The 15,786-nt window shown below is 37.9% G+C and overlaps 1 protein-coding gene across 3 annotated transcripts in view; it reads left to right on the top strand.

Moving 5' to 3' along the window:
• Window positions 1–15,786, top strand: part of MLIP (muscular LMNA interacting protein) — a 117,492-nt gene that overhangs the window by 86,261 nt on the left and 15,445 nt on the right. For all 3 annotated transcript variants that reach the window (XM_085324862.1, XM_085324861.1, XM_085324860.1), the window contains one exon: window positions 1,876–2,007. In XM_085324862.1, coding sequence (XP_085180988.1) covers window positions 1,876–2,007 — 132 coding nt within the window. The remainder of the gene's footprint in view (window positions 1–1,875; window positions 2,008–15,786) is intronic.

Here is a 15,786-nt window from a genome sequence, read left to right as displayed (position 1 = left end):
AAGATTTAATTTCAAGGTAATCCATAATGTATCTTAAATTATACATCTGGCAATCTCAGGTGCATCACTTAATACTTAACTTCATAGTGCTGTTTGAAGCACCTCAATCAGATCACCTGTAATTTCAGATCACCTCAATCAGATCACCTGAATATTTGCAGGTTCACTTCTGTTGTGTGGCTTTTGCTAATGCAAGCTCACACTGCCATAGCAAGGGGCTGCCTTCCCTCCAGCTCTTCCCATGCTTCTTTTTTCCAAAGYCATCTTTGTGCCAGCTCTAGTTGTGAGGCAGCACATGCAGTGGGTCAAAAGCACCAAATTTGCAAAGAAAAAAGTTTTCATCCGGATAGTTGTGTATGATCCACACTACTGGTGCAAGGAATGGGGCAGGAATTTATGGCYAGGCTGCTTAAATTGTATAAGGTCATTTTTGTCCCTCTCCCTTCATGTATAGAATGGGGATGTCTTGTGTCTCATTTGTCCTATATCTAAATCCTCCTAGTGGCATTTCCTTTTTCTAAACATATTGCTTAGTTGCATTGCACTTGTAAATGGGCAGCATGGTATTATTAAAAGTACRCTGTCTAAATCTCAAAAATATATCTGTTTATCTAATATATCTACKCATTTGTATACACTACTGGGTACTGAGTATGGAAAACTGTGACAGTACCTGTTTCTCACTTCCAYTTGGGCGAATTGCCCCTCTGGGCAATAACCACAGCAGGAACTCAGTGACAATCCTGTTGTTATTTATCAGTTGTACCAGAAGAGGGCYCACTTTCTACTGTGTAGCCATGGTAAAGAATATAATTGAGTTATTTAAAAGCTTAAATCTAATCACAGACTCTCATAGGACTTCAGTACTTACCAAATACCGGTTAGTATATGCACTTTTCCCTCCCTTTTGTTTGCTTACCAAACAAGTCGTCTATTTTAAAACCATTCCCTAGCCTCTGTTTACAGTTTATGCCACAATCCATCATGTCAGTTTGTCAGTTTACTGTAAGAATTCTGAAAATCACAGATGTACCAAATTGACAAGTTAATTAACAATTTTTTGGTTAGCTGGTAGCAAACCAAGAAGTTTTTTCTTAATTTAATAATCACATTTGTCTGAAATGAGGCACGTCATAGAATCATAGAATGGTAAGGTTGGAAGGGACCTCTGGARATCACCTAGTCCAACCCTCAGCATAGCCCTGTACGGGAATTGGACCCACGACCATGGCGTTAGCAACACCACACTCTAAGCAACTGAGCTAAACCTGCCCCCATGGATGCATATCCATGCTGATTAAGTTCTATTAAGCTATACTTTTCCAAAAGTATTCTTAAAGGTGTTGTCAAAATGTAGTGTACAATAACCAGAGTTTCCCCCTAGAAGTGCTTTCCCCTAGTATGCTGCTGTCTGCTTATAAGCTGAGGTAACGGCATCACACACTGACCTTCCTTGTTTTGCAGTTAACATTTTGAGGTATCCAGAATGGAATTTGCAGAGTGTAAGCAGACACATGGCTGCGCATAAAGTGTGGCTTGATGAACTTATCAAGATGCAGCTGAACAGCTAGCGAAAACAGCCAGCAAAGGCTATAAACAATAGTTTGACAGGCTAGTGTCTATTTTTATATCAGAAACAAACAGATGCCAGTGATGAGACTGCTATGCATAAAAACAGCTCTTGCCATTTTAGTCCCCATCTATAGTAAAAGCAATATGACACCTGAATAATTTTGGTGGTGAAATAAGATATTAATAAATTTTTTAAGATCTAGTCATTATAGCCTGACTGGAACTGACTTGTCTAACAGACATGCCACAAATTTTAAAGCTTTTCATTTTATTTCCATCTCTTTTTTTCTGTGTGCACTATAGGTCAAGACAAAACCTGGTGTCATTCGTCCAGTGCTGGTGAAAGGAAAAAGTGCACTGAAAAAGGAGGAGCCCTATCAGCCAAACCCTTTTAAAAAGTACCTCGAAGAAGTCAGTGATCAAGACATTGAGCAGGTGAGTGACTCTCACTTTGAAGTTTTTTTTAGTCTTTGCCACTTTCTGTAAAGCTGATAGAACAATCTTGAATTCTTATTTTGCCCCGATCTCTTGTTTTTTGGAAAGTTAATTGTAATGAAAATACATGACCAGATGATTCACTGAAGGGTGGGCGCTTAGAGGTACATAAAGCAGCAAGATCATTTTGAAAAAGAAAAAAAAAATCATGAACTTTACTGACCTGTATGAAGTATTATCTCAAAGAAACTATGGGCAAATGTTTCTGTCAGCCTATTCTTGTATAGAGGTGTTTGTGTATGTTATTGTGAATTAAACCTTAGCTGCAATATGCAATTTGAATGTCCCTATAGGAATTTATTGTTAACCTATACAATATGGTCTGAACCTTCTATCTGAAGGGGAGTAAAATGGAACCAACAGTCCTCTTGCCAAACACAATGTGAATACAATACCTTTSTAAATGGATTTTTTTTATTTCCATTCATCTCCAATCACATTAGAGACAGATATTAGCAATGTCAGTCCTCTCTTTTTCCATCTTATGATTGAAATTTTTTAAAAATAGATTTTCATTTTAGTACTTTCTCTTCCTCCCCATAACTGGCTGAATCCTACTCTGACTTGTTGTAGGACAGTCCTGGAATTTCTCAAGAGTGCTACAGTGTTTTAAACAGGGGAGTATTTATCTGTAGTATCAGTGGGTTCCAGCAACAAGTATGAGTGGMATCAGAAGCAGTTTTCTATAGAATGTAGAGTTTCTGTAAAATATAGATATGTTTTTTTAACTACAGCAAGTGTTTGCAACCACAACTAATTTTCACTAGGAGATAAAACACTCAACATCTAATTCTCACTTGTAAGAAAATTAACATTCCTGGTGCCTTTCTGATATCAATTTATCTAGACTGCTGAAGATCTTTGTATGTAGTACCAGAATATTTCTAGCTGCTCTCTAAGTATTATATTATGCAAATAGCAAGGTTTTTAATTACTGCATTGTAAAAAACACCATTTTCCCTTTTTAACACTGAATCTCAGCCAGTTATTTTGATCCCAACCATAGAGTTATCTTAGTTTTATGCAAGGACTCTACCATGCCTAATGACACAGACCTAATACTTGCAGAGAAGACACAGAATGAAGTTGTACTGGGTGGGTGAGCTCCTCTGACAGCTCACTGTCCCGCAAAGTGGCAAGTGTGCTCCTGACTCCATCTTTGCTCTTGATAGAAAGATTTCTTTCTCCTCACATCCTCCCTTCCACTGGTCTGAATTTTTAGGAGCTAGGCCAACCTCCCAACATGACAGTAAAAAAMAAAMAAACAAACAAACAAACAAAAAAAACAAACAAAAAAAAAAAAAAAACCAAAAAAATCAAACCAAAGAGTATTTTTGGAGGCTGAGTGAGGGAGCAGAGAAATTTTTCCTGAGAGGCTATGTGAGCAGGTGGACTGCTCCTGCCTGGTTCAAGAAGATCTGGGAAGGATCAAGAGCAAGAACAGCCCTCTCTGGAGCAGAGGGATGCTGGCTTGATTCAGCCATTTTGTGGACTTTCACCAACTGTCCACTCTTAGGGGCTGAGCACAATATTAAACACTTTTTTTTTTGCTGGTTATAAAGCTAGAGTCTCCATCCATGTGCTAATAAGCCCATGCATAAATGGATGCATTCAAAAGCTACACCTCAGCTGCTACAGAGGAATAATGGTTAGAAATGTGACTCTTGCTCATGTAGACAAGAAGGAGTGGTTACAATTARCAAATAGTTTCAGTCTTCTTAGTTTGATCCCCTTGTGTGCAAAGTCAGAGGTTTTCATGTCCTTTCTATTTCCTATAGCAGCAGAGAAAAAAAAGAATAAAAACACACACAGATTATCTCTGAGCTTTTGAGGTTGACAGTGAATATCTGGCTTCAGAGAATACAAGTATTCATACTGAGATTTTCATGCTTAAACTTACTGAAAACCAGAAACACCTTCTGATCCTGAGCCCTGTGTTGCTGTTCCCTGGAGCAGAGAGAAGGGAGAGATAGCTGTGAGTTACCACCCGAGAAGCTCTCCTCTAGGCAGCCCCAGTGAGGCCTTGCTGTAAAGGTTGTGGAAGTTCACATATCCCCTGYATCAGGGGTGGGCATGGATCCTACGAGGTATAATTTTGTTGATGAAAGAATGATGCTGTTGCCAAATTTTGTGCCTTCAGATAATGACAGCAAAGTTATTAATGTTGCTACCATTCTCAGAAACTTTCTGACATTTGAAGCTAATCATGAAGAGCAGTCTAACTTATGCCACTTTGGGAAACTTGTTTCAGTACACTGAAGAAGGTGGAACAGGTTGCCCAGAGAGATTGTGGAGTCTCCTTCTCTGGAGATATTCAAAACCTGCCTGGATGCAACCCTKTMTAACWTGCTCTAGGTGACCTTGCTTGAGCAGGGAGGTTGGACTAGACGATCTCCAGAGGTCCCTTCCAACCTCAACCATTCTGTGATTCTGTGACCAGTTATATGTACATGGCTGACCAGACCTACAAGCAGTGCTCTCGCTCTTAGGGGGAMGCTCAGAGCCAATGGCTCCTGCCTTTCCATCAGTCCATGGTGTGCATTCTGAGCTGTACACACTTTCTTCTCTTAGGAGCCATATTTTAATTCAAAATAGATACATTTTAATAGTGTCATTTCACTTTTTCAAATCTAAGGTTTATTTTTGAGACTTACAAAATCAGCTCCAGGGTCTGCAAATTTTCAGAGCTATTGTGTATATCTACAAAACCCAATATTTTGCAGTTGTCTAATTTATAACCGTGTATGATATAAATTATTTATGGCATATATCAGTGAAGCACAGATGATGTAATAAGACAGTGAATAATGAGGTTGTTGTAATAAAAGCCCCCCAAAATTATTTTATATAGAAACTATGAATTAAAATGAATTAAAAAAATAAGTCACTGACTTTACTAGAAGGAAAAGTTTATTTCATGATGAATACATACAATTTTGCTTCCTTCGTTTAAAGAAACAGTTTGACATACTTTAAAGTGCTGAGAAGTTAATATTTGTATCTTAAACCGAGAAATATCATAGATTGCTGTAAAGTAATTGTTATTTTTCAGAGACCCATATTAAGAGTTCTCTGTTCTGAAAAATATGGCACTACTTAGGCCTTTATTCAGATGAATTCACTGACTTAACAGAAACTGATTTTGTTTGGGTGAATAATGGTTATATGATTCTAGTGGCAATCTAATACATTAATTAATAGCCAGATCTGAAAAAAAAAWTTACTGAAGTACTGAGCATCACAGCATACACTGACAGGTTCAGCACTTGTCTGTCAGAGTGGATCCATGGTGCTGATACAAGTTTTGAGTGGAGGAGAATTMGTTGCCCATGTGAGGATGACAGTCTTTCAGCATGACTGAAACCCTCTTGATGGGTTTTAATGCCCGTGATAGGGCTGCAGCRTAGTGAAATTGGGCTTACTGCCCAGACAACAGCTTGAAAATTGCAGTGGTTAGCTCTAGCCACTGGCTTATCAGCATATACAGACAGGCATTCTTCCCCTTCCCCTGCACTCAGTAGTTTGCATTTTTGGCTGCCCACTGGCTGATTTCCAAAGAGTGGGAGGTGTACCCCCTAAGACTGCCCAGCACCCACGTAAGTTGTCTATGAATTAAAACTAAGACACCTAGCAGTTAGGTTTTCTGCTTTCTGTGCAGAGGCTGGTGCTAGTCCATTAGTACTTGGAAAGCATTTAGCTGGCATCTATGTAACTGAGGATGATGCTGTTTATACTGTTACTGATTTTTTCTGTCTTTCTTTGGAAAATTTCCCAGTGCTATCAGGAAGATTCACATTTCTGTTTCCTCTATCGGCATTTCTTTCCTTTCCTTTCTAATAGCATCACCTGAGGGTGCCCTTCCAAAGTCAGATTGCTGCCCTCCTTCACCCTGGAGGTCTGTTTAGGACAACCACCTTCAGACTGCACCTTTGAGGATTAGCTGAGATTCCCAATGACATCAATTCCAGTAACTTCTCTCTTCTGACTTTCCTTAGATCTCTGCAGTACCTCCCCTCCCTGCCCACCCCCCTGTCTAACATGGAGCACAAGTGACCACGCAGGTGATATAAYGATGCAGCCAGCTGCACCCACTGACCTTCAGCTTCCCACCCTGTGTCRAACACACAGGTTTTTGCATCACACAGAGTAATTTGTTTGTTTTTCACTTCACTGGAAACTCCCTCCAACAAAAATAATATCTTTTTTCTTTAACAGACAGCTGTTTTCATGCAGATCATCAATAGTAATAGTTTTTCATTATTAATCTACATTACCCCTTTGCTCTACTTATTTTGAATTGTACTCTGCAAGGTGAGAAAATAACATATTGCTTTTCTGTGAATGAACTTTCGGGTTAGCAATATAGAAATGATGTGTAACTATTTTTCCAGGCCAAGTTAAAAAGAGATTTATAAATTGGAAATGATGTAGAATTATAGCTAATAGCTAGCTCTTTATGTCTGTGATTTGGTCACACAGTACATAGACTGACAGCAGTGTGCCAATAAAATTTATGTACAACGGAAAAAAAATCTGTTTTCTCATAATAGCTGGTGTGGTCTTCTTTTTCTTTCCCTAAGGACATATGTAACTTGCAGCACTGCCTATTCAGTGGATATCCCCTGTCAAACATTGTTATAGATAGAGTTTGTATTTCTGAGATTCAAAATTGGCATAATTACACTTCCCACATATTTAGATACCCTTAGTGGAGATGATAATTACCCCATCATGAGAAAGAATATTTTTCCCTTGTCTAGTACATTTCAGTGATGCTCCAGGGATTTTGCAAATATGCTTCAATTTGCTAGAAAGAGCGCCATAAAATAAATCAGAAGTATATATAATTTGTTAACAACATTGACATGACAGCTTCATGAAAGTTTCCATTTGAAACTGGAGAATTAAATCATAGCAAAACATGAAAACAGATGATAAAAAATACTAGAGAATTCATGCATTTACAAACGTTTTATGGACATGCACGTGCATAGGCTCCTTTGTGATTAAAAATAAGCCACTTTGAGATATGGAAGAAACAGATAAGAATGAATTAAAGATGTATTTGTTAAACTTGGCATAAAGCCTTAAGAACAATTTGCCAGATTTTATTACTAATGGAGCTGGGATTCAGGAGTCCAGTGAAGAGCTGCAGGAGGCCAAGCTGGCGAAGGCTGACTGACATGAAGTGCTCGTTCCCTGGTACCTCCTGGCTGCCTGTGCTCTTCCATTTTGAAGCCTCTCCTCTTTCTGTGGGTAATGCCTTACCTTCTGCTGGAACTAATTGCAGATTGTCACAGATTTTCTGGGTCTTGTGTTCAAAGGCAGAGCAAAGCGAGGAGTGCTCTGGCCTGGATTCAGCTGGCCAAGCTGGTACGAATCTGGAATGCATATCCATGGCCTGGCTGAAACCTAAGCAGAAGATCTGTGCCAAAAGCTGTGTATGCCTCCCTGAATCTATCTCAGATCTTTTAAAAATAAATTGCTTTAAAGGATCTTATCTGTTTTGGATGCAAACAGCATATAAATATTGTTTCTTTCTTTCTACATATGCTATTAAGCACTGACAACTTTCAGTAGTAAAATTCGATGTGTGTATACCTTCTCCAATTTAACTCTTAAATGTCTGAAAGAACTTGATAGAAACTTGTTATAAAAACCTGAGATGCTCCACACAATAGATAACGGAGGCTTTCTTCTGTAGAATGTATTTGTCAGATGCTGTTTTCAGATTGCCTTTGCTTCCAGTCTGCTCTCTCAGAAAGTCTCCTGAAATGTGGCTGTTGTATCTTAGCACAAGATCCTTCTGGGCTTTCCTTTGCCTCAYCTCAGCACCAGTTGAGCTATGGAAGRGGCAYGCACCTCGGTTCAAGGGTCACTGTTTTRAAGGAACAATTACAGCAGTTTTGTGTGTGTTTTAAAGGAACAATTACAGCAGTTTTGTGTGTAAGTATTAACAGGGAGGTGCCAATAAAAGTGCTCAGTGTAAAGCAGTTATATAGGCATGAAGGTAGGGTTCCTTTCCTAGTTAATAATCAAACCCYGTAAAATGTAAGTAAGACCCAAGATGAGACTTTTGCTTTTTATCCAAAGCTTCTTTTCTTACACCCACTAATCAAAGTTTCTGTATATTTTTCTTTTTTTCTGTAGGAGACTGCTCTCCTCCACCCTCTATGTCTGACTAAACTGTTCCCTCCAACTAAGCCCCCCTTGCATCCTGCGTCCATCTCCCTTGCTGACTGTCTAAATCCCRGACCTTTCAGTCGCTTCCCTTCCATCTTGTGCGACGTTCAGGGGCATTCTTGTAGTCCTTACAGCCACAACACTTTGTACAACAAGGCGAGTGCAATGAGTGCTGTGGTTCAGTAYTTTTGTCAGGGTTTTATCCTCTTAAATCTCGGCAGCATTCAGGTGGCTCATTAAGGTTTGGTCYCATCAGGTGCTCTGGGGGATGCATCTCAGACATGCCCAGCACCTCCAGTGGCCCTGGAGATAATATTGCTTTTCCTTCACTCTGCAGGACTTGCTTCCTCCACACTGGGTGTATATAACGGCCAGGACAGGAGTCCCACCGTTCTTCATTGAAACTGTTTGTTCTTTAAAGGAGAAATAATCTATTCCATCCCTCGTGCTCAAATCCTTCTAGCATTTACCTACACTAATTTACCTACACTATTTACATTTTCCCTTGGGAAACTTACTGAAGGGAGGCTAAGTTAAGAGAAATATATAGCAGAAACTGGGCTCTACCCAGTAGCTTTATCCTGACAAGTACYTGTCTCTTGCTGATACAAAGGAAATCACACCTTCATTGACATTTTCTTCTCCTTTAAAACAGCAGTGAAGAAGTTAGATAAAATCTCTGTAGTCCAAGGTGGAGATGGCAAAAATATGAAGGCATCTACATGGTAATGTGTGGCTGACAGGGCTAGCTGATAAGGTCTGCAAGGCCTAAATTGGGYCCTCGGTCTTAGCTGCACTCTTTCCAAAGAGCGATTGGCATGAGGTCTTCACAATACCTCAGAGCATCCTGGTGTGGTGTTAGCAGAGCATCTGTTGTGGAGGACCATAAAGAGAGATGCCATTTGGACCTCACCACTTGTGGCCCTCCCATATCCTCRTTTCCTAACGCAAAACCTGGTTCCAGATGCTCAAACCAATATGTGCAAGACATAATCCCACTCGGAAGTGTACAGCGCACCTTCTCTGTAATGTATCAGATTAAAATAGAGGCAYTAAGTGCTATTTCTTATCATAGTTTCCTCACTAGAGGAAGTGCCAGGGTGATATTTGCATTACTTGTTTCAGGCACATTTGGAGTCTACTCTACTATGGAGAGACATAGCACCTCCGAGGAGAGATTCAGAACACATATATTAATCAAAGTTAGACTATGAAGAACTGTCTGGGAATTGCGTTCTTTCCTCATCGATTTGAAATGGAATTTAGATTAATAAGCACCAGTAATGGTGTCTGAAGTCAGCCCCTAAAGTCCTGTGGAATTTATAGAGTTTATGATACTTTTTTTATTTATTTATTTGGATGGAAACAAAGTTAAAAAAATACAGGTTTCTATTCTGTCKCTAAAGAATCCTGAACAAAATTTCTTTTCATATCTACTAGGCTGGGTTTCTCAGTTTTAATTTTTACTAAACTGGGCTGACATGTTTGTTTAGGCAGTAACGATTTTATGATCAAGTATTTTTCAACAAGTTTCCTGGTTCATCAGAGGGCATTCACAAGAAGAAACAAACAAGCAGACCGTATCACCGCAGCCAGTGTTTGGAATGAAAGTGGGTATTTGCTATTGGTAATCAAAAAGTTGTTAGAAATTCTGTCCTTTCAATTTGCATTGGAAAGAGAACGAGGCAGGGAGAAGTCATCTGAAGATAATCGGCCAAGACTGTGTAAACTTTTTTAGTATAGCAAATCAGCACTTTCTTGAACAGAGGCATTCTTGTTGAATAATGACTGAAATAAGAAAACTTTGCTGCTGCTCTGTTGTTTCATAGCATCATCCATCCAAAATCCTTTCTTTCAACGTGGGGGCTATAGGATTGTCCAGCTTCTATATTTGTATTCCACGTTGTGAAAATTATGAGGTACTTTTCATCCAGAAGTTTTATCTCAAATAAACTTCATGACTCCAATCAATCTGTGCGAGCTTTGCAAGCTGACCCATTTGATGTCACAGGTTCTTGCTTTATTGTATAATTCCAAGAACTATATCATCTGACTTCCTTTATTTCCCATATATATCACACTTGGGTCATTTTTTACCATCCACTATTAGATAAAGTACTTCATATGGTTTTCCTGTAAGCTTCATACATATGTAAGCAGATCCTTCCTGTTGTAATTTTGAACTGAGTCTCTTTATTTAAATCTACAAGTTTCCAGGGTTCAGTAGCTGCATCCATAGCCCAGAGTTATTCTCAGTTACTGTAGAGTGTAGTATCCTACTGAAGTAAAGCTCAGATGATCATTGCATTTTACTTCAAATAATTGTGTACTAGCAATTTTGAGTGGTTAGGTCATCCAGGAGCTAATCAGGAGACCTGTGTTCTAGGTGAGACCCTAACACTCACYGGCTTAAGGTCTTCTAACCAAAAAAGTTCACTTCCTTGGGCTTCTGATTCCCTTCACACCATTATTTCTCTCTATAYGTATGTGAAATAGGCTCCTGATTTCAATAAAGAGCACATACCAAGATAATACTTGTGTTTCTTCAGAGAGATCCCTAAATTGAGTTAATATAGCAAGTTCCACTCTGTAAGATTTGGCATAAACCCGTGGGAATCTATGAAGTGAACCATGATTAGTATAAAACTTTGAATAATTAGATTTTCTAAAGCAGGTTTGGTAAGAATGAGCATGAATTTTGAGAAGAATATCTTTTTTGAGAATTCTTAGGAGGACTTTGAATATAATTCATTTTAACATTGATTGTTTCCTACTGTTTAAAATAATTTTAATTGCTTCATGATTTACAATAATTTTAAAATCTCAGGCAGTGAAGATAAGATTAGCTGATATAATGTGAGACATCTCTGTTATCTGAGGTAGGTAAGATTTTTAAGCATTTCTTGTAGTGTAAGTAAATATCTTTAATAAAATGCATTGTATTTCTAAATTAATGTCACCTTGTAGACCAGAGTAGCCCAATATTTTGAGAAACAGAATCAAGAAATAACAGCAGTGCACTCTTTTAATAGAAATGGAGTCTTATTTGCCCAAGAAGTAACTATTCACTACATAAAATAATTTTTCAAATGTTTCTATATTGGTCTATAGTACTACTATTCTTTCATGACCAGAGGAAGATTAATTTTGACCTTATTCACATGGTCAATATTTAACATTTGAGTCAGTATAGGTTGAAAAAATATTGGTCAGTATTTGTGTATTATTTCTTCCTATAACTCTGTCTCCTGCATTTCCCAACTACAGTCTGAGCTGTTCATTTTTTTAAAAAATAAATAATTTATTAACATAAATAGTTGAAGTAACAGAAAACAAAATACAGTAGACACAGTATCAGGTGTTGAAACCTAAAACTATTTGACCTGCTCTGTAAAATACATAAATAGTGAGGACTGGTATCTTGGAAATTTATGTCTAATCTCTACTAAAATTGGACTGTCATCTCTGCAAAATCCCTAGGGTTTTCTCTTCTCTACTGTTTACCCCATGGAGTAAGGGTTAACATGTGCTGCAATTTGCTTGCTGTCCCTCCGGCCAGCCAGTACACATATGGTCAGCGCTGAGACAGTCACTCTATATATGTATTTGTCAAGTTTATAATCTATACATATATATTAGTCAAGTTTATGTAGATCAAAATAACTAAAGATAGTTCCCAATGAACTACCAAAGAGAATATCAAGGATGAAGTTAAATTTCTAAATACAAGTATAAGTTGTATTTTGCTTCATCTTCCACTAGAGGGCAAAACTCACTATCATAAATTCTGTCATTTGAAATACGCTGTAAATACACTGTTCAGAATGGACAGGATGTTTCAGTGAATGGAATTGCTTCTCTTTGCCTGCACATTCATTTGAAAATTACCTTACAAAAGCATTCCATTATAAATGATTTTTTTTAGGGAAAAAAAAAACAGAATGATCACCTTTCTGCATCTTACATTAGGGATGCTAGATACTATGAGCTTCTAAAATCAGTATCATTTAATTTGTTGGCTCAGAACATAAGAAAATAGCAGCTGTCTCCATCTGATATACTTTACTGAAAAGGATACAAGGATGTTGTTTAGACAGACTGGACTCAGTGTCAGGTTATTTTTGTTTGAGTTGTCTGGATCTACCTTGATCTTCGTAAGCAGATGCAATTACACAGATGAAGCTGAAGGACAGTATTGGCAGGATTTATAGATTAAAAGTGTTCAGACTGATGACACTGACGCCCATAAGCTGTGGTTTCAGCTTTGATGTGAGGAGGCAATGGATACCAACACAYTGTGTCTGTCCTTCTGCTTGTGGAAGAGCAAGGAAGGCTCCATCCTCTCCTCTGCAAATAGATTGCTCATTAAAATATTTGCTTGCTAAATAAAAACATCTTGCTTATTGAAATGAGCTGATCCTGTTCTTGCTCAGCTTCAGGCATGGCAGATCTTATTTACACTCCCAGGTCTTAAAAAGCTGCACCTTTGACACAGCTGTCGCTAGTYTTATGATTATGATGGACTTTGGGTATCTATCTGTTTTGTTCTTTTTCTTTTACTCAACAGAACAGTTTAAGCATGCAGGAGTCCTGGACTCGTGTCTTCTGGAATAACATAGTTACATCACAGTTGAAGTTTATATTACAATTTTACCCCAGTCGAATTGGTATAAAAAACCTCAGAAATGTGGACTTGCACTATTGCAGTGATACAGTAGTGTTTATCTCCATAGTTAATCCTGAAGCATGTTTCTGTTGGGAATCCCTCCAACCTTCAGTCTTGAAAATCCCTCAACCAAAAGTCTTGAAAATGAATTGGAGGGCATATGCTGTTTGAAAGAGGTATTAAAAGTGCTAAAAAAATTCCATTTCCTAAACCTGATAAGAATTTACTTACACAAATAAAGGTCACAGGTTTGCAGATGACAAGTTTTTTTTAGTGTTCAAGTTTGTTCTCAAGCCAATTTCATCTGTTTTGCTGCGCTTAAATGGAGTCTTGTTAAAGTCAGTAAGGGCTGTCATGTTAGAATGGTCAGTCTTACATCATATTTTGCATGTCTGCAGGCTCATATGYATGAAGAATATTTAAAAGTAGTCTTTATTTTTTAAATGGAATCAGTGATTTTTACCTCATAATCGAATCTCCCACTCACTAGAGTTTATATTCTGATTAATAGTAGCATAGTGGGAATTAACATTCTGTGAATGCAGCAGCCTTTCAAAGTTGCCATGGAAAAGCAGTTTCCCCCCAGACATCATCCCAGCTGCTTTTATTTCTAGAAGAGTTTCTTTCTCTCTTTTGAACTTTGATATTTAAATACTGAATTTCCACATCTGTACTTGTGGACATATATTGTGATTGATCAGTCCTATATTACCYGTGATCCAGAACAATTGCTTTAGTGTTGAAAAAGCAATTGGAGGCAAACAAGGCAGTTTATTAGCTCTCTGCTACAAACTGGACCTCCTAGTTGGCAAAATATTAATTCTTCATGTCATGTCATGTCTSCTTTGTATATTAGTTTATGGCACTACTTGGCTTTAGTGAGTTATTTTGATCATATCGTGCTTACGTAACATTTCTATGACTTTGGATGTGATTTGGCAGAGCCTGCAGAAAACGTCTCTAGAGTTCTTGCTTAGCATATCTTTAAAAAAAGGTGGTTCTCCCAAAGCACTTCAGAAGGATCATAACTTGGTAATCAATGGTTTTCTTCAAGGCCACCAAATTCAGAACAGAACAACAGCATGTACCTTAATGCGGCCAGGTCTTGCACTGTTGCTCTGCTATGTGCAGAGACAGCTCTTCCAAAGGAAGAAAGGAATTGATTACTCTATTGCTTCTTTTGGCCTAGGTAGTTTGGCAATTTTGAGAGCCTCGGTGTCTTATTTTGATTAGGAGAAGCTGTTGATCATAGGAGCCAGGTATTTCTCTGGGTGTAATTCTGTTCATTTATAAAACATTCAGACAACATGTTGTTTCCTTGAACATAGTAGGAGCAAACCACAGCARGTACTTTCCAAACTTAGAAAGCTAAATATGCTTTCCAGTGAACACTGTGCCCAGAAGTCTCTAGATTTCCTCTTGGAACAATGCTTACAGCCGATTTGCTTTCTACCTACTCATTTATATGGGCTATCTCTGCTGGGACAGCTTAAACCAGTCTCAACCATCAAAAATGCCTTAAAATGTTTTTTGTCCATGCTAAAAAGTCTCCAACTAGTTTAAAACTTGGGTTCAGTGCTTGTGTCTAGTCTTGTAGGAAGACCACACATGGTAGATTTCTGGTAGGTATATTTTTAATACATAAAACAATATGAAATATAACAGAAGATCAAACCCAGTTCATGATTTATCTCTGAACTATCTTTATCTTAGCCTTCTATATCTTCATATTAATATGTAAACATACATCTTAGAAGAACAACCAAAGGAAACACAGCAGCCTGAGTAATACACCACTCCYAACACCAGCTTCCAGTGTCACTGACTGTCACTATACAGAGAGGATTGTGTGACGTGCCTGCCGCTGGTGGGAGCAGACCTGGCATAGCTTGGAAGTTGCTCCTAATGCYAGGATCCTAATCCTCAGAGATACAACTCTACTTCCATGGGAATCAGAAAGCACAGAAAATAGAAATGTTGAAATTAATCACTAATAAAAATGGATTGGCAAATGAGACCTGCAGCCTGGGGAAAGAACTGTTGTCTCTCGTAACATAGTAACAAAAATAAAAGACAAAATAGTTGAAGAAACCATTCAGATTAAAGGTTATTATTAACAGTAAAAGCAGAAATATATTAATGAGTGAAAAATGTCAGACAGGATTTGATGGAGAGAGGACCTGTGGCAGGAGAGGGGGGAGGATTTGTATGCTTTTCTATTGAAGATCTGAGAATGAAAAAAAGATGTAGATTCAAACCACAAACTACAGAGGAAAAGTTCATAATGTTAGACCTCAGTGAACACAATGTTTCCAGAAAATTTCCCACTGCTCTTTTATATTGTAAATAACTCTTCAGAGGTATCGAGGAAAAGGAAACATTGAAATGCTGTATTTCAAAGGACAAATTGGTGCAATTAGAATTCACTTAACTTTTATTGCAAGTATTGATACAATGTGTATGCTGAAATATGGCCTTAACTAACTCTACTTCCAGCTATGTTAAAAAAAAATGTATAAAATACAATTAGTTTTGGTTGAATTCCAAATATATACTTATAGCTTGATTTAAAGAAAACAGTCTTTACCTATATTACACAGATGTTCAACGCACTGAGGTGTTTTTTKGGGTGGGATGGGGTAAAATGTTTTGGACTTTGAAGAGGTCATATGTTATAAGCTATAAATTATAATACCAGCTTTCTCTTTTTGCTGTTAAAATACTGGTCCTTATTTTAGTAGTTAGGCAGAAGGYAATCTTAATACAAATGTTAAGTTATAGTAGGTAACAGCTACATATGAATATTCATGAAGAATGAGAATCATTAGAACCTTACTCAGGAAACAGGGCTCATTCCATTTTGCAGCTAA

The sequence above is a fragment of the Rhea americana genome, unplaced genomic scaffold (assembly GCF_003343005.1).
Source record: "Rhea americana isolate MKP2758 unplaced genomic scaffold, rheAme1 scaffold_94, whole genome shotgun sequence".
NCBI lineage: Eukaryota > Metazoa > Chordata > Aves > Rheiformes > Rheidae > Rhea > Rhea americana.
This window is presented reverse-complemented; position numbering and strand designations above follow the sequence as displayed.